This window comes from Corylus avellana, chromosome 4 (genome assembly GCF_965113065.1).
Source record: "Corylus avellana chromosome 4, dhCorAvel1.hap1.2, whole genome shotgun sequence".
NCBI classification, from domain to species: Eukaryota; Viridiplantae; Streptophyta; class Magnoliopsida; order Fagales; family Betulaceae; genus Corylus; species Corylus avellana.
This window is the reverse complement of record NC_142493.1, coordinates 28,472,388-28,495,913: the sequence shown is the minus strand read 5'-3', so window position 1 is coordinate 28,495,913 and position 23,526 is coordinate 28,472,388. Positions and strand designations below refer to the sequence as shown.

Sequence of the window (23,526 nt, the reverse complement as noted above, 5' to 3'; positions counted from 1 at the left end):
GACCTGGGGCGCATTTTAGCAATATCTTCCTTAATTGGCACCTTTAAGCGCAAAGTAGCGGCCAACCCACACCCCTGAGGCCCCCTTCAAAAATAGCTCGCTCCCTTCAAAGACCCAAAAAAACAAAAAATTTTTTTTGCAGTTTCAGAAGCTCTTTCAAATCCCAATATGGTAAGCCAAAACGAAAATCATTGTGGGTCTCTTGCTGATATTTCTTTCTCATACGTTCTCTTTCTAGGTTTACAAAAAAAAAAAGTTCTCTTTCTAGCTTATTATGCTATGTTTGGTAACCGAGAAAATGTAGGAAAATAAGGAAAAGGAACTGAATTATCGAGTCTTGGTAAATTCCCCTTATTTGTAAGCTCAGAAACTCGAAAATATCCACTTGAATGAGACTAGTACAACCTTTCCGGTTAGTTGAGCTAGATTTTCACATTATTTTTGGGAAATCGGGGCAACAGAAAACATCAGATTAGGAATTATGTTTTTTTTTTAAAAAAAATTTTCTCTCTTTCTTTTTCCCTTTTCTCTTTTTTCTCAGCAATTAAACTTAGGATAAAGGACTTTAAGGTTTCATTTTCTTGCTTGATTTTATTTGGTAAGCTCATATCTCACTTTGTTTTTGCTGGATTTGAACAATTTGTAGGCGAACACTTTGCGGTTGTACTTGACGTGCATACGAAACACTCTCGAGGCCGCCATGTGTCTTCAAGTGTGTATCATTTGTGGTATCACTGCTAATTGTAGCAATAAAAAAAAACCAAGCTTTTTTGTATATAATTGTGCAACTTAAATTAAACACGGTATTCTTTAAGAAGATTGATGTATTTTTGGTACTGTAAAACAATTATACAGTACAAAGTTGTCGTTTCTTTGTATGATTGGTGCAATTAGGAGAACTGATAACATGTTTATTGATTTGTGAAAATTTAGTGAGCCTTTGTGATTGAAAATGCTTAAGTCATTGGCTTTGTTTAATTCAAGTGATTGGAAAACTGGCTATATTAGTTTCTTTGTGGTAGTGATGCAAGTAATCGATTCTTCTGAAACTATAGTCTGTTTGTTGTCGAGTAAACATTTATTGAGCTTGTTGGTCTGAAAATGTTTAAAGACAATCTTTGTATGTTTATGACATGCAACTATGTACTATGTAAAGTCATTTTTTTTAGGTGCTAATCTCAAACTTGTCTTGTTTATAGAAGCAAGACAAAGATCGCATACTGTGCCCTTATTTTGGTGTTTTAAGTTAGCAGGAAAGTTTCCTTTTTTTCTCTTTGATAGGTAAACACAATTCACAAACACATACCGGAACTGTGAGCTCACCCCATCCATCCCTTATTTATGGGAGGAGGAGATTTCATTTGGTCCAAAGAGCGTAGGCAGGTTGGCAGCAAGATTGTCTTCCAATTCTTCTAAAACATTTTCTCTTTCGATTCCAAAAATTTGATTTCTATGAAAATTATTTCTTTGTATTATTTCATCTGACTTGTCCGCTTTTAAGACCTTCCCCTTTCTTTCAAAATTTTAAAGCTTCACCGGAATATGTCACTGTAGATGTTTACGAGGGACGCTGTTGAATCAAGGCTATCATCCCCCCCCTTTTAGAAAAACATTTTCATTCAATATATATGAGCAATGTTTTTTCACGAAGGTAGGCTTGCTGAAAGCCCCTCCACTAACCTTATAAGAGGCCTACTCAATCTCAAAACCAGTCAAATGGCTTCCTCAAATTGATAATATGATCCCATAAGAAAGTAAAGACGATCCACTGTCTCTGCATTCAATTACTGATTGCATAACAGCTTAGAAAAGATCATTTTTCAGAATATTACTCCAACGAGCTGTTATCTTTAGTTGCTGTCTTAAGAAAGCACCTTAGTTGATGTGTGGACTGTGGAGTGCCTTAAAAAGCTTAAGCTATAAAAGATATGGAATAGAAAATCATCAAAGAATCTATTAACAACGATTATCATTGTTGGCCAATTACTGTACCATGAAATCCTCTCTTGAAGCAAGCCCCTTGATAGTTGTGTTGTGAGAGAGTGCTAATTCCACCTCAAGCTATAAGAAATTTAAGATCTGGATAGACCTTGAAGTCTGATGCCATTTATAGTCTATTCTGTTCAGCATCACGTTTCCCAAAGGAAGTGAATTAAGACCATTTAGCCACAGTTGAAGACTACTGTGGTGTCTTTATTACTGGTGTAGCAAACAATAAATTTGTGTAGATGGGGTATTCTAGGCATATCTTTTGAGGTTTGACATTTTTTTATTATTGACTGTGGTTCATGTTTCCTTGCCACTGTTAACAAATGTTGACAGTTTTCCTTGCTTCATGAGAACAGTCTTTTTTGAATTTAGTGCTGTGGGACTGGGGAAACCTTTTTCTTTCATCCAATTCACTTTCACATCATTATGACACCTGATTGATCTTATAACTTGCGTCTATACGGTGGGTGCAGAACTTCCCTTGTCAAGAAGTTGAAAGGCATAACAAGCCGGAGGTAGAACTAAAGTATGTTAAGTTTCCTTTTGATCTCATATACTCTTACTTGTGCTGCTCCTTTTTAGCATGTTTATTTTTATTTTGTAAAAAGGAAAGAATTTAGTTACTGGCAAGTGGCAACAGAAGAAAAATAAATAAAAGTGAGACTGTAGACACATTCACCTATCTTGTTAGTACTCTCTATACCTTTATAGAATCGTAAGTGGGGAACCTTTGAGTTCTTGAAGCAGATTCTTTGAGGTCTCTGGTACTCTTGAGTTTCTGAGGCAGGTGTTCATGTCTTGGACATTTCTTTAGTTCTTCTTTGACTCCTTTAACTAATTTTGCTCCAGACGTTGGCTCTGCCTTGTATGCTGAAGCCATATTCATGACATAATAGAAAATAGTAAAATACACCACTTTAGAGGCGCAAAAGCAAAGCCCTGGACTCATGCAAATCAAGAGGACTTTCTGGTTGAAGAAAGTGTTTGTAGTAACCATTTGGGTCCTTTTGTAGCTTGATGTTAAGTCTCATTATTTTTAGTATTTATCGACTAAAATAGTAGTAGTTTCAGATTATTTTTAGTCTTGTGCGTATCTCTCCGGCATCATGTTCTGCCAGTTTATTATTGTTTGTTACATCTAAGGGACCTTTATCTTCTTCTTGTCTGCAGGACCAGCACAGAACTTCTCCTAAATCCTGTAAGAACCACATTGTTCCCTTTTTTCCTTTTTATGCTGCTATTGATGGTATGCTTTTAATTGATTACTAATGCTGTCAATTTTCCTGAGATTCTCTATGTTTCAAGGCTTTATCTTGTCTGTTATGTTTTGACAAGCATAGTTCCCCTGGGTTCTAGCATATGATATGATAGATTAATTTTCAGAAGATAAAAAAATCATCCTTCGTCAAGGTCTAATGAATTCTGGAGAATTGAGCAAATCAAATATTAAAACTCGTGGCTTGAGTGAGAAAATAATGCTGACATGCTAGGCATAAACTGCTAGATCAACTCAATCTGATATTTTTGTCAATTTTTCAAACTTGCTTGCAGTTTGCCAAATCACTTGATAAGGAAGAGGCAGTTCTAGTTATCTTTGTGAGATTTTGCCTCTTGCCATTTTCCCATTTTCAAGGCACACTTTGGACCTCCTATCCTTTTTATCAAAATGACTGGTTGCCATTAAACCTATAAATCTTTGATGAATCAGTACACTGGACATTAACTGTTATAGTGATCTTTAGGTAACATTGGCAATTTAGGGTTTTTATTATTAAGGGAAAAAAAGAAGGAAAAACCATCATGTTTGTGGAACTTCAACAGGTTTCTATTTAAACCTCCTTTGATATCTTGTAAACTTAACCCCAAAGGGTTGGCCCAAGTGGTGAAGGCCTTGGACTTTGGTGGCATAACCATCAAGTATAAGGTTCAAATCTCCTTGGGTACAAACAACTCCATTGGGCCACACCCTTGGCGAAGCCAAATTTAACCGATCCGTGTGGTAGGGGTGCATTATACGTGTCCGGGGTTTATCCTTCAAGGGTAGGTACATGAAGTGGCTTTGCCTTGCTAGGGTTTCCCGTCAAAAAAAAATAAAATTGTAAACCTCAAGATGTAGTTTTTCATTGTTGGTAGGGTTGTGCCCCTCTGCGTTTTATTAATGATACGGAATTACTTACCAAAAAAAAGTTTTTCATTGTTGGTCCTTGCATATGAGAAAGATTTAACATTTAGGAAATTTCCCATGTGATATACCGACCATTATTCCTTTTAGCAGTAGGGAGGATGAAAAACGGTACTAATTCTCAACTCCTTTGCGCTCTTATGTGATGTCATTAGTTTTCACCTACTTAACAAAAAAAAAAAAAAAAATCTCTCCATATCGCGGTTGCCTATTCTTAGTTCACTGAAGAACTTTGCTGTCTAATGTTGTGTAGCATTCATGGATGCATTCTTTGTTTGGACTAGCTTATTGAAATAAATTCCTGCCATTGATCAACTATCTTAAATAGGTTCACTTATTAAAGTAAGTTAGGCACCTAGTTTTGCCTTGACTCTGCCTTTTGCAACTACCCATTTTAGTCGTAGCATTCCATGCCAATTTTGCAGTTAGTTGTCACAAATGAGCTTTCCAGTTTTTCATTTTTCCTTCATTTACCTGTAATGTTGTACGTATTGTCTTTGATATTGCTTTACCTTTTGATTTCTTTCCATTAATTTTGTTCCATATATATTTTTTTTTATTATTGCAGGTTTTGATTTGCCGAAACGAGGCTGAGAAATGCTTAATAGAAACATCTATCAATTCACTGCGCATAAGCCTCAAGGTGAATCCAAATGATCATTTTTGGATGCTTTCTTGTGCTTATGGAGCTAAATGGTGACTTGAGATTATCCATTGCTATATTATGCTTCGGATTGCGTATATAACAAATAGACAACCTCAAGTACATGATTTTACTTGACCAAAAAAATAAAAAAATCTTTCCACCCATGGTGGTGGTCTATATTTTCTTCTGTAAACTTAAGTATTTATAGTGGTAGGGCTTTTTTGTTTCTATGATTCTTAGTGGTTGGTGATGTATTTGAAGATTTGCACAGCATCTCAAAATCTTTAAATACATAAACATAGTATATGAGCCATGAAGGATTCATTTGACAATATATAAAGAGAGAAGTTTTAGTGCAGAATTTTGATTCTTATTTTCCTCCTGGGTGTTATCATGGAATGAGAGGCAAAGTTGAAAATTGGAGGTACTTTCCTCCTGGTTGTTATCATGGAATAAGAAGACTCTGAAACACAGAATACTTTTCTGTACAGCTGTACAGAAAGTAATTAATGCCCAAACTCAAAAGTAAGTCCATTTGTAATTTCTCATGAGCTCAGACCAGCTTAAATTTGTTTAAACTTGCTCAGAACTGCCATTTGTGCCATATAATTGAGCTCAAACTGGGCTCATGGAAAGCATCATTGGCAGCTCCAAGATTGCATATTTTTGTCTTGTTTCTTTCATTTCTGGGATAGGTTACCCATTCCTATCTGCTGAGTTTTGATGTGTGTTGGAAGTCCCACATTGCCTGGGTATTAAAGAGATGAGCCATTTATAAGGGTGAGGAGAAACCTCAACTCTTGAGCTAGTTTTTGGGTTGAGTTAGGCCCAAGGCCCATTTCTAATATGGTATCAGAGCCCAGGTTCAATTGGCTATGGCCCACTGTCACCCATTGTCGCACGTGTTGGCTTGGATGTCCCCTGCCACACGTGAGGGGGCGTGTTGGAAGTCCCACATTGCCTGGGTATTAAAGAGATGAGTCATTTATAAGGGTGAGGAGAAACCTCAACTCTTGAGCTAGCTTTTGGGTTGAGTTAGGCCCAAGACCCATTTCTAATAATGTGTGTATAAGATCATAAAGCTATAGATTACAATCGTTCTCCCATTTTCTTCTTAACTGCATCTTGTTTTCCGGTTTTATAGGTAAAGCAGTCAGATGAACTTGAAAACATACTAACGAAAAAATTTCTTAGATTTTTATCAATGAGGGCTGAAGCATTTCAAGTATTGAGGAGAAAGCCAGTACAGGTATGTACGGCCCATCTCGTTGACTCAACCTTACACTTTGCTCTGTATATAATATTTTTGACAAAATTCAGGGGTTGGCCTAATGAGCCATTAGGAAAATAATCAAAGATGTTACAAATGTTGGGATATTGTCAAAATGACATCATGCTTGCCAACTAGGGGCTCAAAAATGTGTTTGTTCTGATTTAAATAATTTATTTCTGCACATTGCTGGTTCAAACCTTTATAGCACAATCCCTGCTTTTCATTTTTTTTTTTTAATTTATTTATTTTTATAACAATTCTGCACTTTTTCTTGTGTTAGAGTTGGAGAATCTTAGCATAATGCTCTTTGAAATATCTTCTAACACTTGTTGCCATACTTTGTTGAAGATTCGTGGTCCTCTTTATGTGAAGATATAGAATGTTGGCCATAATTGTATTATATCTTGATTGTCTTGCTTATCTGGTCCTGTGCTAGTGACATAGTCGATACGTACCTAGTTGCAGTAAATGAATCATGACCACCATATAATTTATGAAGCAACACTGATTATGTCCTGCTGCTTTATGTTGCAGAATGTTGATAATTTATCATAATAAATGGCACTCTGGGTGGGCCACCTATCAAGAAAAAACAAAAATTAGCCAGTGTTGATATTTTGTACTTTGTTCATGATTTATCCTTATTTGTAGATTATGCATATAAATTTTAAATTAATTAGGTTCAGCTATAGACCCTGGCTGGCTGTAGCTTATTTTGCAAAATGGGATTTTGAGTTGGAGCTCCAATTACATATAATGTGTAACCACCAAAAGAAATCTGCATGTATTGGTCTGTAATGCACCTTACGCCAATTTTACTGTTTGGATAGAACTTTGAAATCCAGTTGGTTCTCAGAACCCAATTCCCCAGTTTAGATGTGGAAGAGAATTTCTCTTTGGAAACTGCATTAGTTTTAAGCTGTCAATCATGGGATTAAGTGAAGGTTTCATTGAAAGAGTGGAAGTTTGTATTACTCTTTTCAATAAGAAAATGTGGTGTTTGGTGCAGAGTTTATGCGTCTCCTTGTATTTCACCTAAAGAAGAGCAACTTATAATCCGTTTAAATTGAGTTACAGCTTTAAAAGATTCATACAAACTATAGAGATGTTAATTTGTTATCAGCTGCAAAAGTAATAAGCTATTTGTTTCTAGCCCTTCTGGTCAACTGGTATTATAGTCGCTGCACCCTACATATGAGATTGCAGGAGCAAGATACTTTTGAGGCTGTGGTCATTGAGAGCATAGTGTGATGGCATATAGATAATGTTTGTGCCTTCTTTGTGTGCAAATGCATCACCTTTGAACTTCACCTTGAATAGCTGCAATATATACATTTGTTTTTTAGCTCAATAAGTCGCAATCCCCTAGGCTCCTGGGATTATGAAATTCTCAACAAACTGAGGGTATTCTGTGGGAATTTTGATATTTTGCATGTTTTTGTTTCTGCAAATGCTGTACATCCCAGATCACGTCACTTATTTCTGAATGGAAGGGTGTTCCAACAAAAATGCGACTTTACTTTGCTATGTGTGCAGTTATCAAGTGGTCTCAATCGCTCTGAACTTTGAATGACTAACTCAGAAATTTTCAGTCCGAAAGATAATTTTTGTGTGTTTTATTTTGAATAATTAATAATTTTCCAAAGCACTATTGCTTCTTTCTCTTTTAAAGATGCTTTCCAGCTGACATTCAAATCATTTACTTGTCTTAATTATATGCATCAATGCTTCAATTTACAGGGTTATGATATTAGCTTTCTTATAACAAACTACCATTGTGAGGAGATGCAGAAGCAAAAGCTCATAGATTTTATCGTGCAATTCATGGAGGCAAGATTTGTGTTTTACCTTATAACTTCGCTGTACTATTTTCTCTTGATTCCCTACTTTTAGATGGCTGCTGAATTATTCATCTAAATTATTTACTTCTTGATTGACCATGCATCGAGCACTTGCGACACTCTAGAAGAAGCATATTTGGGTTGCACCTCTCTTCCTTTGGTTGTTTGTTGGTGGCAGTGCAAGTGTGTGTGTGTATATATATATATATATATTGATTGATTGATAGGTAATTATATGTTAAGAGGACCGTATGCAATCTTGCTTCAGGCAGCCAGGCCTGATCCTCAGCTGTCGTTCTTGAAGTTTGATGATGCCTGAAACATTAGTCCTCCTCAGGTGTCGTACTTGAGTCAATATACGGTCCGATAGCAATTTGGACTATCTGATATGGACCAAATATTTGATAATATCTCGTAATCCCTTATCTTGTCTAATGCTAGTGTGCAAATTATGCTAATAAGTCTAAATCCTTCTTTTGAGATATACAAACTCAGAATACTGTTCCTAGGGAGTTTGATGTACACAAGTTTTAAAATTTCGCTTGCTTTTGTTATTTTCTTTGATGTTGCTTTGCCCTTGTTATACAACTCACCTACATGTATACATATTTACATACGTCTAGGTTGAATTATATATGTTTTTATATTGATAACCTTCCAAATTGTTCTTGACAGGATATCGATAAAGAGATAAGCGAACTTAAAATGTCGGTGAACACACGTGGGAGGCTGGTAGCTACAGAGTTTCTGAAGCAATTTATCTGATACTTCTAGGAGTGCACCCATCTTTTTGAAAGTGCCCATGACACAGAAACAAGATTTACATGTGATTATATTGGAAGGATTGCGATTCCACATTTTTCCATGTTTGTTATCCCGTAAATTGAGCATCTATCAAGATGTGATGAGGATTGTGATCCCATATTTTTTCACGTTTGATGTCCCCCATAGTTTGAGCATCTATCAAGATGCATCACTTCTTCAACTATGTAATTATTTTATAATCTTTGTCTGGAAGGGTATATCGATGGAAGAAGATATATGTTCAATAACCGGAGGGCTTGGTCAACCATCCCTATTGCCCTTAAGGGTGATTTGGCCACCCTTGAGAGTGGTTCGGCTCCTTCCAAAGGTCAGTTCTTGGGATTACCAAACCACCCTTAAGGGCGATGAGGTGGTTAATCAAGCCGGGGAATGGTCGACCATCCTTGAAATGAGTTTATATATAAAGGTAAAGTTATAAATTTATAAAGGTTTTGTAAGAAAAATTGTTGAAATTTGTACAGAGCAGCTATGCGTGGATATATCAACCAAAACCATCAAAACATTAGAAATGAAAAAATAAATCTCATTAATGGAAAGTCATGATAAGACCTTAATTACTCCAATGTATCCCTTTTTAAGAAAAATATACTAATCAACTATGCGATCACAATCTTTTCACAAACACAGTTATTATTGTCTTCATTTTTGTTATACAAAAATAAAATAAAGGGTTTGACGACAAAGAGAAGACGAGAAAAGACAAGAAAAATCTTTGTACCTTAAATTCGAGGTACTATTTTTATTTTATTTTATTTTTTAAAATTTATGAAAAGGGTTTTTTTATTTGTTATGAAAAAATATATATAGATTTTTCAAACTCTCACTATGTAATGAATCAGTTGAAGATTTTTGACCTTCATTTCTTTCTTGCTCTATGTAACGAAAGCTTAAAACACAACTATAACCGATGTTGGTAAAGACAGTATCGTAAGCAACAAGACTGTAGATCTCATGTCCATCACATTATTCACATATATTCTATTTCTTTCAAGATGCACTACAAAACTTAAAAAGGAGAGGAAAAAGATTTTATTTTATTTATTATTTTTTTTTAAATCTGCAGAGGTATATAGGTGGATTCCATTTTCCAACTAGAATGAATGAAAAAAAGAGGAAAAGATAAACACCATATGTACATGACCAAGTATCACAAACCACCATGTCCACCATAGCTGTAGGCTTGTAGCTCTCCTTTGCTACTTCTCTTGTATATTTCTTGAGTGCGTCTCTTATGCATCTTGTCAAGGTGGTCAAGTTTTTTGATTTTCGTGTCAAAAAAATATAGGACCGCGTCATTTATTTGATACATTCCTTTTAATTTTTATTTACTTAAACTAATGGAGTCATTTTTGGGTTTATTGTTGCGTTGTCCAGCCCTTTGTTGTTTGGTGTAATTTCCTTCTTTTATCTATATATAAAAAAATAAAAATAAAAAAAGTATCACAAAAGTGAACCAAGATTAGATTATATATTATGTTATAAGAAAATGTGTAAATCACAAATTGAAAAATCCAAGTTTGTTTGAGAATCCCTGCATTAGTACTCTAAAATAAGCACCAAGTCCGTATAATTAGTAATTTGTACAAGTAACAAGTACCCTTTTCAATATATGCATCAGTGTGGATGTGGTCAAATACATTTGGTTTAGCAATGTCCTCAAGGAAAGGGAGATTATTGCTGCTAAGAATGAGAAGCAATTTCATGAGCCACTTCTTCTGCCAGCTTGTCAGCACGATCATCCTGCCCACCAGCAAAGGCATAGACCCTGCATGCCAGTTGAAAAGCCCTCCAAAGCATTTTAGAATTTCCCTTTCTTTGTCTGTCGGTTTTGGATCCAATTTCTTCTTTAGCCTTTGCTTCTCTCATCTCCTAGTAGAAAAATGCCAATATGACCTTGCTTGGTCTCGGTTGCTTAGTAAGAGTAATACTACTTTTTACATCTATTTATTATACTCAAGGCACATCTGCTAATATGACGTGTTTTAAGTGGCTTACACTTTTGTTTTTTTTTAAGTGACTGACATGATAAGCAACTTAAAACACGTCATGTCAGACAGTGTGACATGAGTATAATAAACAAGTGAGAAGAATAGAATTATTCGTTTAATAAATGTAAAAGAATAACGCTATTCTTCACACCTATTTTACACATGGCTAACAAGGTGTGTTTTATTTAAGTGGTTTTCAAGGAAACTCACTTAAAACACGCCAGGTCAGCTGATGTAAAATGAGTGTGATAAATGAGCGTGAAGAGTATCATTCTCATTGTAAAATTAGTACTAAAGCTACCTTAAGTGCTAGCTCCATGCAGCTTGAGGAAACATCCACCATTAATTCCTTGATCAGTGTAAGGATGTTGAAGTCGAAATGAATATCATGACTCTTAAATTTCTTGGATTCTTCTTCTTTGATCCTTTCAAGTGCCTCCAATTCTTTTTTGATCTTAGTGAGGAGAGAATGAAGATATATTACAAAAGAGTATGAAAATTCAATGAAGTTTGGACTTACCAAGGGTTACTAAATATGGTGATATTATAAGGTTTAAGACCTCATTGGAATTGATTATTTACCTTACTGAAAAAACTCTCAACCTTGTTGAAGAGCTGGTCCAAGGGTGCCACTATCTGCAGTTCCTTCAAGTTTGTTGCTATTTTATCTAATTTTGAGTACAAAGCTGAAGCTGTCCTCAATGCTTCCAGCTTCTTTGTAGGGAAATCTTCATATTTTCCGAGAACCTACACCTTAAAGAAATTGAAAGATCAACTAAGGTTGACAATGAGGATGGATGTTTAATCTTGTTTGAGAAATCCCATAGTATGTTGACCTGGGTTTCATCAGTTAGGCCTTCAAGAAAAGATTCCACCCGTCTTTGGAACATAAGCAGCTTAACCATGTCTTTTGCTTGGAAGGACCTAATGGCTATCTTCAGCTCCATGATTGACTTTTCATGCTTTCGAGCATCTTCTTCTATTTGTTGGAAGTAAGTTGATCTGAGGCCAAAGAGATTTAAAAATTAAAAAAGCCAAACGCTTTTGTGAGTTGAAGTTTTTTGAAATCTGCCATCTCCAAATATAATGGATTCTTTCAACAGTAAAAGGTGTCATGAGAAGCAAACCTCTTTGTCAACTCTGCCAATGAAGCAGCCAGTCCTTGTTTCCAACCAGTGGCGCCTCCAATTTGTGGACTCCTTGTACCAGTTGGAGCTCTTCTTTCATGATTAACATCAGCAGAATTAACCAAATTTAAAAGGCTAGACCCTTCTACATTTCTCTTGAGATTCCTAAACAAATTAATCATCTGGACAGATCTCTTCAACTTAGTTGTGGCTGCCTTTCGATGCAGGGATTTTGTGGCGCCAAGTGGAGGAGGTGGCGGCGGAGCAGGACGCTTCTGCGGCGCCACGGGTGTTGGTGGAGACAGGGCTGGTCCTTTTGAAGGCATCATGGGCATTGGGTTGCCAGGTTTTAGTTCTGCTACAATCACTTGAGAATTTTTCTTTACTTCTTTAGCATTTGGTTTTAATTCTTCAACCTTCTCATGATTTTTATTGAGGGGGCTGGAATCTTGAGCAACATGAACTACAAGAGTCTGCTGGAGAAGAGATGGGGAATTATAACCTTCCTTCATATCTTCCTCATCCAGCATATCGAATAATTCTCTTGCAGCCTTAATCATGCAATCAAGTGTTGCGAACACTATATCAACTTTAAAAAGTGAAATTATATTGAAATCTCACTACAAGAAAATGATTTTTTTCTGACGTACGTTTTCTGACGTGTCAGGCTGCCTGACACGTCAGAAAACGTCCCTGACGTGGTGTTCCTGACGTGTCTCGCGCGTGAATATTATAAGTGTCAGAAATGGAAAATTTCTGACGTGTCGATTTATAACACGTCAGAAATTTCTGACGTGTTATGAATCGACACGTCAGAAATTTTTTTCTGACGTGTCAAATTCAACACGTCAGAAATTTCTGACGTGCCACAAATTGACACGTCAGAAAATTTTCTGACGTGTTAAATTGTGGCACGTCAGCAATTTTCTGACGTGTCACAAATTGACACGTCAGAAAATTGCTGACGTGTTAATTTGTAACACGTCAGAAATTTTCTGACGTGTCAATTTGTGACACGTCAGAAATTTCTGACGTGCCACAAATTGACACGTCAGAAAATTTCTGACGTGTTAATTTGTGGCACGTCAGAAATTTCTGACGTGTCACAAATTGACACGTCAGAAATTTTGGTTAATTTTTTTAAATTCTTTTCCACCCCCCAATATATTTTTCTTTAGTTTTTTTGAGACTATACTCGAATTTTGGATTACAATTAACCTGATATACAATTTATCCATCAATCATTGCAAATAATTCTAGCAATTTTTCCGTCAATCTATACAAATAACATAAGTCATGTTATTTTTCCATCAATAACAAATAACATAAGTCATAACCTAATAAGTTAACACATCAGACTATTTTTCCATCAATCTTAACACACACAAAATAACATATATATACCAGTGTCAATAACCAACCACAATTATCAAAAAACTATCTCTGTTGTTATAAAAAGGGATATCATAAATACAATTACGTCAACAAAGTAACTTTTATACAAGTATGAATGGCAAACCAGACGGTCAATGCTGATTATTGACATTCATAGCATCTTCTCCATCACCTGCAAACGATAAAAACAAACAATCACCAAACAATATTGACTATGTAAGGGCAATTCATTTATGTCCAAATATTCACCCAACTCAATTGTTGAGTCTAACACAGTAAATGATATAACAACAAGAGGTAAAACGATGATGAAGTTAATTAGCCAAAAATGCATATAAAAAAAAAAACTAAAATTCTCCGCCTCAAGAGCAATCAATGTTGACGTTAAATTTATAGACTCATGCGCTTCATTTTTGCCATGGCAATTATGTGAGATATTTATTAACATTTTAATTTGTTGAGGATATTAACACATAGGACTTTACATATATTCAAATCATGTTATATTATTTCCAAAAAATTATGATATTCATCTAGTTAATACTTGATCGTTTCATACTCTCAAACAATCACATACACTAGATTGTTAATATTCTACAAGGACTATAGTTGTATATTGATCTCATAATACCAATAAAACAGTTCAAAAGCAACGCTCGTACGTACCCACATCCACCACCAAACCAACAATGATATATAAACCAAATTCAACAGGAATTACACAACATTAATTAATTAAGAGAATGACTACAACATATATATCCATACTCTAAATTTATAAGTTGACATATATATAGGTTTTAGAAGTTCACATGATATAGCTAAAGTTCTAGAAACACATTTGACCATTAAAAATAGAAGCAAGCAAGTTAATTCAAGAAAAGGTGGCCACTATTTTCTATCTCCTAAGGCAGCCCAATTGGAATGCTGTATGTGACAAGTCACGCAAGAATTAGTATATGGGTAACAATGCTTTCTGATTTAATACACATGAGGGATTTCTTCTTCAAAAATAATACATGAGGGAGGGATCCTCGGCCCCGCTACTCTAATCTAGGAAACAGTAGGCCCCTCCATAAAACTGAAAAGGTCATAAGATAACACAATTCCATATATATAGGTCATAAGTTATAAGTTATAAGTTATAAGTTATAAGGTCATAAGGTCATAAGTTATAACTGAAAAGGTCATAAGTTATACGTTAACATATATATAGGTTATAGAAGTTCACATATATATAGGTAAAGGTCTAAAAACACATTTGACCATTAAAAAATGTCAGTACCTGCTTCGCCGTCGATCGACGATGGCACCACCGCAATATGTGGGGAAGCTCCATCTGGTGCAGAGCTGAACCGCATCATTGCCTCAATCTGGCGCAATCGGGCGTCAAACGCTGCCTGACGTGCATTGTTCTCGGCCACCAATGCATCTATCTCTTCCTTGTGCTTCGCCCTCTCCGCCTCAAGAGCTCTGTCAAGCGTTTCTTGTGATATCATGGAGTACTGGCTGGTGTTTTCTGACCTTGCTTGTGAAGGTGTATAGTATGAACGTATGGAGCCCCGCACGGGCAAAATACCCGATCCAAGCTGCCGAACCCTACCGGCGTATTCAGGCTTATTTCCATGGGCCTGTGCATACGCGTCGTTTGGCGCCCACTTGACCGTTCCCTCTGTGATGCTAGACGACGCTGCAGGGTCGGTGGGTATCAGCTCCTTCATCCTTTTCTGTATGTTACATTCATTATTGGGTCAGTGGGTCATACAACTGTTAATTGCAGATAATTTTAAAGTATATAAACAAAGAATTAAATTGTAGCATACACATCTTTCTTCCACTATCTCATTCGGATAGCTTTTGTCCGCCTTCGTGTGCGTGCTGATGTAACTCTCTGCACGAGTAGGATACTTGCCCAGACGTATGGCCTGCCGAAAAAATAGGACATACAAATATTTTTAAATATATCAAATGATTTGTTGTTTACATGTTAAATTACACACTTACCTCCTCATCTGTCGCTCTGGCATAGCTCTTCGATCCGGTGCAATGGGGCTCTTTATTTAATGCTCGCAAGCTCTTCATTTTGTTCGCATAGTCCTACACAGTTACCATATTGATATGTTAATAATGTAAGGAAATTTGGTTTTAGTACTCTTTATATGCAACACTACACAATAAAGAGGCAATTTCGTTTTACATGACACTCGTACATGTTAATAAAACCATATAATGACACTACACAAAATGAAGAATTTAACTCATGACCTACCTTATTCTGACGAGTACACCATCTCTCCAATAAGATCTCCACGTCTTCGGCATTGTACTCGTCAAGTGTTTTGTCCCCCACTCTTGCCCGTATAGTATCCGGAGTATCTTCCTCCGTAATTGCACAGCGTCTTTTAAGCTCGTACCTCCAAGTCCGCAGCTTTGATCCCATATCCTTGAATGCTTCATTCTTTATGGCTTTCAAATTGAATTCGGGCGGGACGAAAAAGTATGCCTGCACATGTTCAAAATTATTAAATTACAAAAACTAAAATATATGTGTGCAACTTAGAGCGTATATATACATATATACATTATGAGTGTTTTAACATATATGCAACACATACCATCAAGGCGTCCCAAATATCCTCTTTGGTACGCTGCGGTACCTTTAACCAATATGAGCGGCTCACACTCGTGATAATTGGCACCTGAATCCTGATGCCCTTCACTCTGACCAACGTCGTATATATTTCTTGGTTTGGTCCTTACTGCGCAAACCCAATCCGGGTATCTGCCATCTTCTACGTAAAACACCTGATCAACTTGTGAAGTTAGCACATATGGCTCATCAGTAATCAATTCTCCGATGTGAACAAGGTTTTTGAAGTTCACAAGTATCATGCCATACTCATCCACCTTGTACCCCTTGTCCCTCGTGGTGTCCGCCCAATCACACCTGAACATAACGTACGTAGTTCTGTCGTAGTACTCAATCTCAAGTACTTCCGTCAACTTCCCGTAGTACGTTTCGCCATCAACAGTCGGCACACACACCCCGCTGTTCTGAGTCCTCTTTCCGGCATCAGATGCAATTGTACGAAACAACTTGCCGTTAACCACATATCTATTGTATCTGACTGCTGACTCCCGCGGCCCTCTACAATGCATTATCAATTTCTCACCAAGTTCCTTCCTACATCGATCATCCAATCGATCGACCTGTGAATATTTACAATACAATGTTAACACTTGGTTAAAGAGTGTTCCAGTTCATTTGGAAAACATTATGCATGCAAATATAATCCGACAAGTGATTTTGTTAACATCACGTCATTCTTACGTAGTCACAGTACCAGTCGCAGAACAGCTCATAATGTTGGGTTTCCAACTGATCCTCTGTTGTTCGCCCCCTAAGCGTATCCATGTGCATTCTACAATTCGATGATGAAGTTAATTATAATTCGATACGGGAAATGTTACAAGTTCATTGAATATACAATATGGCGTAGAATGACATCGACTTACGTTCGCAATTGAAGGAAGTCGTCCGAATTGAACATAATATACCGGTGTATCTGTGTCATTGTGATTCGGTCGAGCCGGACTCGTGTTCCATGTCCCTTTGAACCATCCGGATTTCTTTGTATCCTATTGTGAAATGTTGGTGTATTATCTAAATATCTCGAACAGAACGTCACCAACTCAGTAGCTATGTAACCCTCCGCAATGCAGCCTTCAGGGGCCGCTTTGTTACGCACATTAGATTTGAAAACTCCAAGGCTCCTAAATATGAACGAATATACAATCAATCAGTGCAGTTAATACTTGTCTTGTATTATAGTTAAACCATAAAATATGAAATATTCGTAAACAAAGTTTACCTCTCTGCCGGATACATCCACCTATACTGTACTGGTCCACCGAGTCGGCATTCACCGATAAGATGCACGACCACATGAACCATGCTTGTGAAAAAGCTGGGGGGAAAAACCTGTTCCAACTTGCACAACGTGATATAGACGGCACACTGTAGTCGGTCAATATCCTCTTGTGTCAATGTTGTTGAACATAGTTCCCTGAAGAATGCAGACATCTCAACAAGTGGTCTAACCACGTTGCTTGGAAGTGATCCACGCAATGCAATAGGTAGAAGCTGCTGCATCAATACGTGACTGTCATGACTCTTTAACCCCGATATCGTACAGTCCTTAAGTCGTATACAACGGGAAATGTTCGAGGCATATCCATCGGGCACCCTTACATTTCGTAACACTTTCAAAAAATGTGTCTTATCATCCTTGGACATCGTGTGGGTAGCTTGCCGCATATATGTCTTACCATTCTCGCCAGTGTAGGGATGAAGTGTACGTCTCAAACCCATTTCTTGCAAATCTAAGCGGGCGGCGAAGTTGTCCTTCGTTTTCCCTGGAATGTCCAGTATTGTACCAAGTATGTTGTCCATCACGTTTTTCTCTATGTGCATAACATCAAGGTTGTGCCGTAATAAATTATCTTTCCAATACGGCAACCTAAAGAAAATACTTTTCTTCTTGAATACTACATTAGAAGTATTCGTCTTCTGCTTCTTTCCTTTTTCTTTCGCAGCCTCCCTTGCCTGACCAGCGTTCTCATCCCCAAACACCATCCCTTCTAATTGGTTCATGATTTCGTTTCCACTTGGGACATCAGGGGCACATTCTAATTCGACGTTGCCGTCAAATGTTCTTTTGTTCCTCCTCCATGGATGATCCATGGGCAAGTATCGTCTGTGCCCCATATAACACCATTTATGACCATGTTTTAACCACTTCGACCATGTCGAGTTCATACAGCACGGACATGCCTTCTCACCCCTGGTAGACCATCCAGACAAATCTGCATATGCTGGAAAGTCATTAATTGTCCACATCAACTGCGCTCGTAGGACAAAATTTTTTTTCTTTGAGACGTCGTATGTGGGCACCCCTACATTCCATAGTTCTTGTAACTCCTCAATTAAGGGTTGAAGGTAGACATCTATATCCATTCCAGGTGAACTTGGGCCTGGAATAATCAATGATAGTATAAAAGATGTCTGCTTCATGCACATCCAAGGAGGCAAGTTATAGGGCATAAGCAGTACAGGCCAAGTGCTGTGAGATGTGCTCATGTTTCCAAATGGATTAAATCCATCCGAGGTTAGTCCGAGCCTTACATTCCTGCTGTCCGCTGAAAACTCCGGATGTAAATTGTCGAATGACTTCCATGCTTCGCCATCAGCCGGATGCCTCAATACGCCGTCCTTTGTGCGGCCTTCTGCATGCCACCTCATAAAGCGTGCAGTATGCTCTGACATAAACAACCTCTGTAGTCGTGGTACAAGTGGAAACCACCGCAACACCTTTACCGGACGTTTCTTGCCCGACGATATAGGTTGACCATCCTCATCTAAATTGATTGCATCCATCCATTTAGATTTTCCACATACGGTACATGAATCCAACTCCTTTGTGCCCTTCCAGAATAACATACAGTCATTACGACAGGCCGGTATCTTCTCATACCCAAGTCCCATATCTCGTAAAAACTTTTTCGCCTCATATGTATTACCAGGCAGCTTTTCATCACTCTCAGGCAGCAACTGGTTGATGAACTCTAGGAAGGCCGAGAAGCTTGCGTTACTTAGTCCACCAACGCACTTCAGGTTGTACAAGTGTACAGTCGCACTTAGTTTGCTATGTTTTGTTCCGTTATGAAGTGGTTTCTCCGCCTTTTTCATAAGCATATAATACTTTACTGCGTCACCTTCAGCGGCTTCTTCGTTTACAATGTCTTCACCCCCTTGCACTACGACTTGAGGCTCACAATTGTCTTCCCTGACCACTTCGTGCATGCCGAATAAGTCACGCAACATTGCGTGCATGTCTCCACCCTGATTTGCAGTTGCACCCGCATCTGAAGCCGGGCGATTCGAACCAGACGGTCTATCAGGACCCTGTACATGCTTCTCACCATGATAGTACCATAATGTATATTCCGGCATCATTCCTTTTCCCCCTGTCAAGTGGTCGAATACGAAATCCGGCGGGTGGCGCCGGTTATTTCGACAAATCTTGCAAGGGCAATTGATTTTTCCATCAGGGGTTTTACAGTTACTAACTGCAAACTCCACGAACAGTCTACACCCGTCTCTGTATTCCCTCGTACCCCTAGACTTTGTCATCCAACTCTTGTCCATTTTTCGCTACGTACATAAATTACGAATCAATAATATAAAAGACTTAAAAAATATATACCTCATTTCAAGCACATGCATATATATAAACCTAAATATTTCAACCACGTTAAAAATATAAACCTATATATACATTATCATATAGGTTTAAATTTTTTATGTGCAAATATAATAATATTCATGCATATATATATATATATATATATATATATATATATGGGGACCCTAAAATAATTAAATAACTAGGTTAGTTATTTAATTAATATGAAGTTCCAATATTCATGGATATGAATTTGTTAGAAAAAATAAGGGGATAGTACCAATTAAAGTGTGTATTCATTTGGAGTACTGTCTCTATTTAATTAATACTCATGTATAACTTACAAATTAATAAGAGATTTAATGTACGTCTCAATATTAAGACTCATTCAATTTAAGTATTAATTAAACAAAGTATGGAATTAAATCTCTATAATTATCACTACGTACTACACGTACTTAATTAGAAGGTCAAATGATTAAAATTGAAATTAAATAATGTTGTATAAATTATTTACTAATTAATAAGCCAACATTTTTCAGCTAAACAAACAAAAAATAAAAAAAATAAAACAACAATCCGGCGACATTTTAAAAACTATTATATTATGAAACAAAAACCTAGCTATCATCAGAAACATCATCTTGCATGCATGCATGTGCATATACAGCGAACGTACAATAAGTAAATAACATTTCAAGCAAAAAAAAAAAATAACAAACACCTCCATCAATTAATACCTACTCACAAATGCTCGATCAATCCAATATATATATTAACCAAACATCATACGGATTCATGACAAAATAAAACATAAATTTGATTAAACATGACAAAATATATATATATATATATATAATAAAACAGTATATATAAAATAAAACTATATATAAATAAATAAATAAATATATATATATATATATATATATATATATATATATATATATATATATATATACCTGCAGGAGATCGAGCTGGAGGTAGTTGATCGACGACGGAGAAGTTTCAGCCGGCGAAGTGATGGAGATGGCCGGAGCACGCGCGTCACGTGAGCTGGAGAGAGATAGAGCGAGAGAGAGAGAGAGAGAGCGCGGGAGAGGGAGCTGATGAGAGAGAGAGAGCGCGGGAGAGCTCTGAGAGAGAGAGAGAGCGCGGGAGCTAGAGGGAGCTGTGGGCGCCGGAGGAGAGAAGAAAAAAAAGAATGGGAGGGAAGAAGAAGGCAGGCCGGCGGGAGGAGGTAGCTGGAGGGAAAAAAAAAAAAAATGGGAGAAATCCCAAATTTAAACGCCAGCGTACGCCTGCAAGGCGTGGCCGATGGGACGGCCAGCAGGCGCTGGCCTTCCCAAGGCCACGCCTGACGCGCCATCTTAGCACGTCAGGAACGCCTGACGTGCCAAGATGGCACGTCAGTAATTATGTGTATATATATATATAAGTTAAATATTTGTATTATATTTTTATTTTATTTTCTTTTTGCTTCAATTCACATAATTTAGGTTTTAATTTAAAAAAGCATTAAATACTATTTTAGTATATGTGTTTAATTGGACCATTATTAAATATTTACTTCGTGGTATTTGGAGTTGTGTAATTATCAAAGTTAATTTTTCCTTCTTTTTTTTTTTTTTTTTTTTTTTTGGTTGTCTAAAACTTAATAGCCATCACGTTAAACTTATCAATTACTATCATGTGTTTTATATGCCGATACATTAATATCTTTTTTTAAAAAATAATTAATTAATTAAATTTGAGGGGGGAGTTCCAAATTACATCTTTGCACTAATTAATTGACACATTAATTGTAATATCGTGTGGAGATTATAGTTAAATGAAGTCCATAAAGCCTCAATTAATAATTTTGGGCCAGCAGCCTATTTCAATGCCTACCTCTATCGACATTCATGCATTAGGCATATTGAAGTATATAAATATTAAATAAGTTGTATAAACAAAAACAAAAAACCAAAAGAAAACAAAAATAATAATAATAATAATAAACATAATAATAATTATAGAAATAAAAATTTCTGACGTGTCGTTTTGACACGTCAGTAATTTCTGACGTGTCGTTTTGGACACGTCAGAAATTGCTGACGTGTCAAAACGACGCGTCAGAAATTTCTGACGTGTCAAAACGACACGTCAGAAATTACTGACGTGTCGTTTTGGCACGTTAGAAATTTCTGACGTGCCAAAACGACACGTCAGAAATTAATAATTTTTATTTCTAATTAAAAAATTTGCGTCAAAATTAAATTTGGTTAATTTTTTACTGACGCGTCAAGAATTAACACGTCAGTAAATCCTGACGTGTTAACTTTGACACGTCAGAAAATAATTTTGCTGACGTGTTTAATTAGCACGTCAGTAATTACTGACGTGGCAAAAAAAAGACACTGTTTACCACGTCAGAAAATCCCCTTTTTTTTGTAGTGTCTAGTCAAGAAAAGCATAAAAAACAAAAACAAAAACAAAAAAAAGACATACCAAGTTGCTCCATAATAGTGTTTTCCACATTAAGATTCTTATCAAATAAGAATTTGTTCATCCACTCGTGATTCTTTGTCCATGAATCTCTAACAGATATCAAAGCCTTGCAGAAGTATGCCAGTCTCTATATGCAACATATATATATACATAATACTTTCATTAGCTCAGAAACTTGTGAAGCTATGAAAAGTGCAGGCATAAAGGTGAGCTGATTGGTAAACCTTATCTAAAGTCGTTCCCTTCATGTTTGGCAAACAAGTATTATCAGCCATGATTCCGGGATACAGCTTATGGAGGTGCTCCATCATTCGTTTATCTAATAATGGAACAAAAGTATCTCACTAACTGCAAGAAACACAGTTCAAAAAATCAACCCTGATGCCTCATTAGTCTTTCAAGGAACAAATGGAAGATTACCTTAATATATATAGCAGTATATATGTAAATCTACATCCTCTTATACGTAAGATTCCATTGTGAAAATGAACTTTGTGATCCTTAGATATGCTGAAAAGCTTTTGGTTGCCTGTAGAAGTAGTTCATGATAATCCTGTATCTGTGTGAGAGAGAGAGAGAGAGAGAATCCTGTATCAAGTTGCATATTAAAATGATTTTTTTAGATTTATCTGCATATATATATTTAGTATATGTTTACATATATTATATATATATATTTGCTAGTCTATATGTTGGGGCCATTTAATATTTATTGAAAGCTTGGTTTTACCTAAGAAGAAGAAGAAGAAGAAGAAGAAGAAAGATTAAATATGCATTATGCGCGCAATTGAATAAACTTTTGGTTGATATGTTTATAAAAAAAATAAAAAATAAAAAATTTGTTTGCATTGATCTGGGGAGGGAATTGGGCGGCTAAGCCAATCTGATGTGCATAAAGTAGCTGAAGGTCAAAGGTTGCTGTATTACTTTTATACATGTTGGTTCTGATATGAGAGGAGGAAAAGTATTTTTTGACTAAAGTCATGAATACGCAGTTGGTAACCCATACGACACGAAATCAGGCATATATGTTGAAAAATCAAGATCAAATGGCCTAAGGAAACTTAATTCTGTTGCCAAAAAATTATATATAAAAAAAAAAGATATAATTTTTTTCTTTTTTTCAATTCAGTCTAATAAATTGACATGTGTCATTCTAACATGTGAAAGACCTGTGTTTTTTCTTTTAATAGAGTAATGCTAAATATCATAATTGTGTCCCGTTTATGTCTCTTTAATTGTGACTTTTAAAATCACAATTTGATTAAAATTCAATACTAATTTACTACAAATTTAATGGTGATTTTAAAAGACACATCAATTTTGAGGGAAACAAGACGGACATATAGTATTACTCTGTGTTTCAACTCTTCATCTCCAATCTCCCATATCGCTTTCACATTGAAGGAATTAGTCAGATTTGGGTGTGAAGAGAGAATTAGGATCCTCAGAATATTCAGTTAGTTATAGTAGCGAGGTATTTTTGTCCTCTCAAAAAGTAAAAAACAAAAATATTCCTTCACTATAA

General features: G+C 36.4%; 3 protein-coding genes across 4 annotated transcripts; 1 reads left to right on the top strand and 2 right to left on the bottom strand.

Moving 5' to 3' along the window:
* Positions 1–60: 60 nt before the first annotated feature.
* Positions 61–8,967, top strand: ARPC4 (binding protein). 2 transcript variants are annotated; one of them, XM_059589689.2, is made up of 8 exons: positions 61–171; positions 647–712; positions 2,463–2,515; positions 3,160–3,187; positions 4,740–4,814; positions 5,962–6,066; positions 7,831–7,920; positions 8,607–8,967. In XM_059589689.2, the coding sequence occupies exons 1-8, from the start codon at positions 169–171 to the stop codon at positions 8,694–8,696; spliced, it is 510 nt and encodes a 169-aa protein (XP_059445672.1). In that variant the 5' UTR covers positions 61–168; the 3' UTR covers positions 8,697–8,967. The 2 variants fall into 2 exon arrangements, with proteins under 2 accessions (XP_059445672.1, XP_059445671.1); XM_059589688.2 differs by lacking the exon at positions 7,831–7,920.
* Positions 8,968–10,335: 1,368 nt separating this feature from the next.
* Positions 10,336–22,309, bottom strand: LOC132180101 (uncharacterized protein At4g04980-like). Its single transcript, XM_088516093.1, has 7 exons — positions 22,223–22,309; positions 21,999–22,125; positions 11,872–12,460; positions 11,581–11,746; positions 11,327–11,491; positions 11,046–11,198; positions 10,336–10,625 (listed from the first exon to the last, which is right to left on the bottom strand). Exons 1-7 carry the CDS (start codon positions 22,307–22,309, stop codon positions 10,437–10,439), a joined length of 1,476 nt encoding a protein of 491 aa, XP_088372219.1. The 3' UTR covers positions 10,336–10,436.
* Positions 13,299–19,279, bottom strand: LOC148586575 (uncharacterized). Its single transcript, XM_088515214.1, has 10 exons — positions 19,218–19,279; positions 17,898–19,112; positions 16,951–17,040; positions 16,611–16,688; positions 15,882–15,972; positions 15,536–15,769; positions 15,271–15,363; positions 15,090–15,191; positions 14,552–14,993; positions 13,299–13,438 (listed from the first exon to the last, which is right to left on the bottom strand). Exons 1-10 carry the CDS (start codon positions 19,277–19,279, stop codon positions 13,398–13,400), a joined length of 2,448 nt encoding a protein of 815 aa, XP_088371340.1. The 3' UTR covers positions 13,299–13,397.
* Positions 22,310–23,526: the final 1,217 nt, after the last annotated feature.

Coding starts and splice junctions, on each gene's coding strand:
- ARPC4 (XM_059589689.2), top strand. Junction 6,067..7,830: donor TGAGGAGAAAGCCAGTACAG/GTATGTACGGCC, acceptor TTCAATTTACAG/GGTTATGATATTAGCTTTCT. Junction 7,921..8,606: donor TTATCGTGCAATTCATGGAG/GCAAGATTTGTG, acceptor TGTTCTTGACAG/GATATCGATAAAGAGATAAG.
- LOC148586575 (XM_088515214.1), bottom strand. CDS start 19,279: ATGCCGGAATATACATTATGGTACTATCATGGTGAGAAGCATGTACAG. Junction 19,113..19,217: donor GTACAGGGTCCTGATAGACC/GTCTGGTTCGAA, acceptor CGAAGTGGTCAG/GGAAGACAATTGTGAGCCTC. Junction 15,973..16,610: donor TATGAGCTGTTCTGCGACTG/GTACTGTGACTA, acceptor GAAGGGCATCAG/GATTCAGGTGCCAATTATCA.
- LOC132180101 (XM_088516093.1), bottom strand. CDS start 22,309: ATGATGGAGCACCTCCATAAGCTGTATCCCGGAATCATGGCTGATAAT. Junction 12,461..21,998: donor CACTATTATGGAGCAACTTG/GTATGTCTTTTT, acceptor CACTTTTTAAAG/TTGATATAGTGTTCGCAACA. Junction 11,199..11,326: donor TTGAGAGTTTTTTCAGTAAG/GTAAATAATCAA, acceptor CTCCTCACTAAG/ATCAAAAAAGAATTGGAGGC.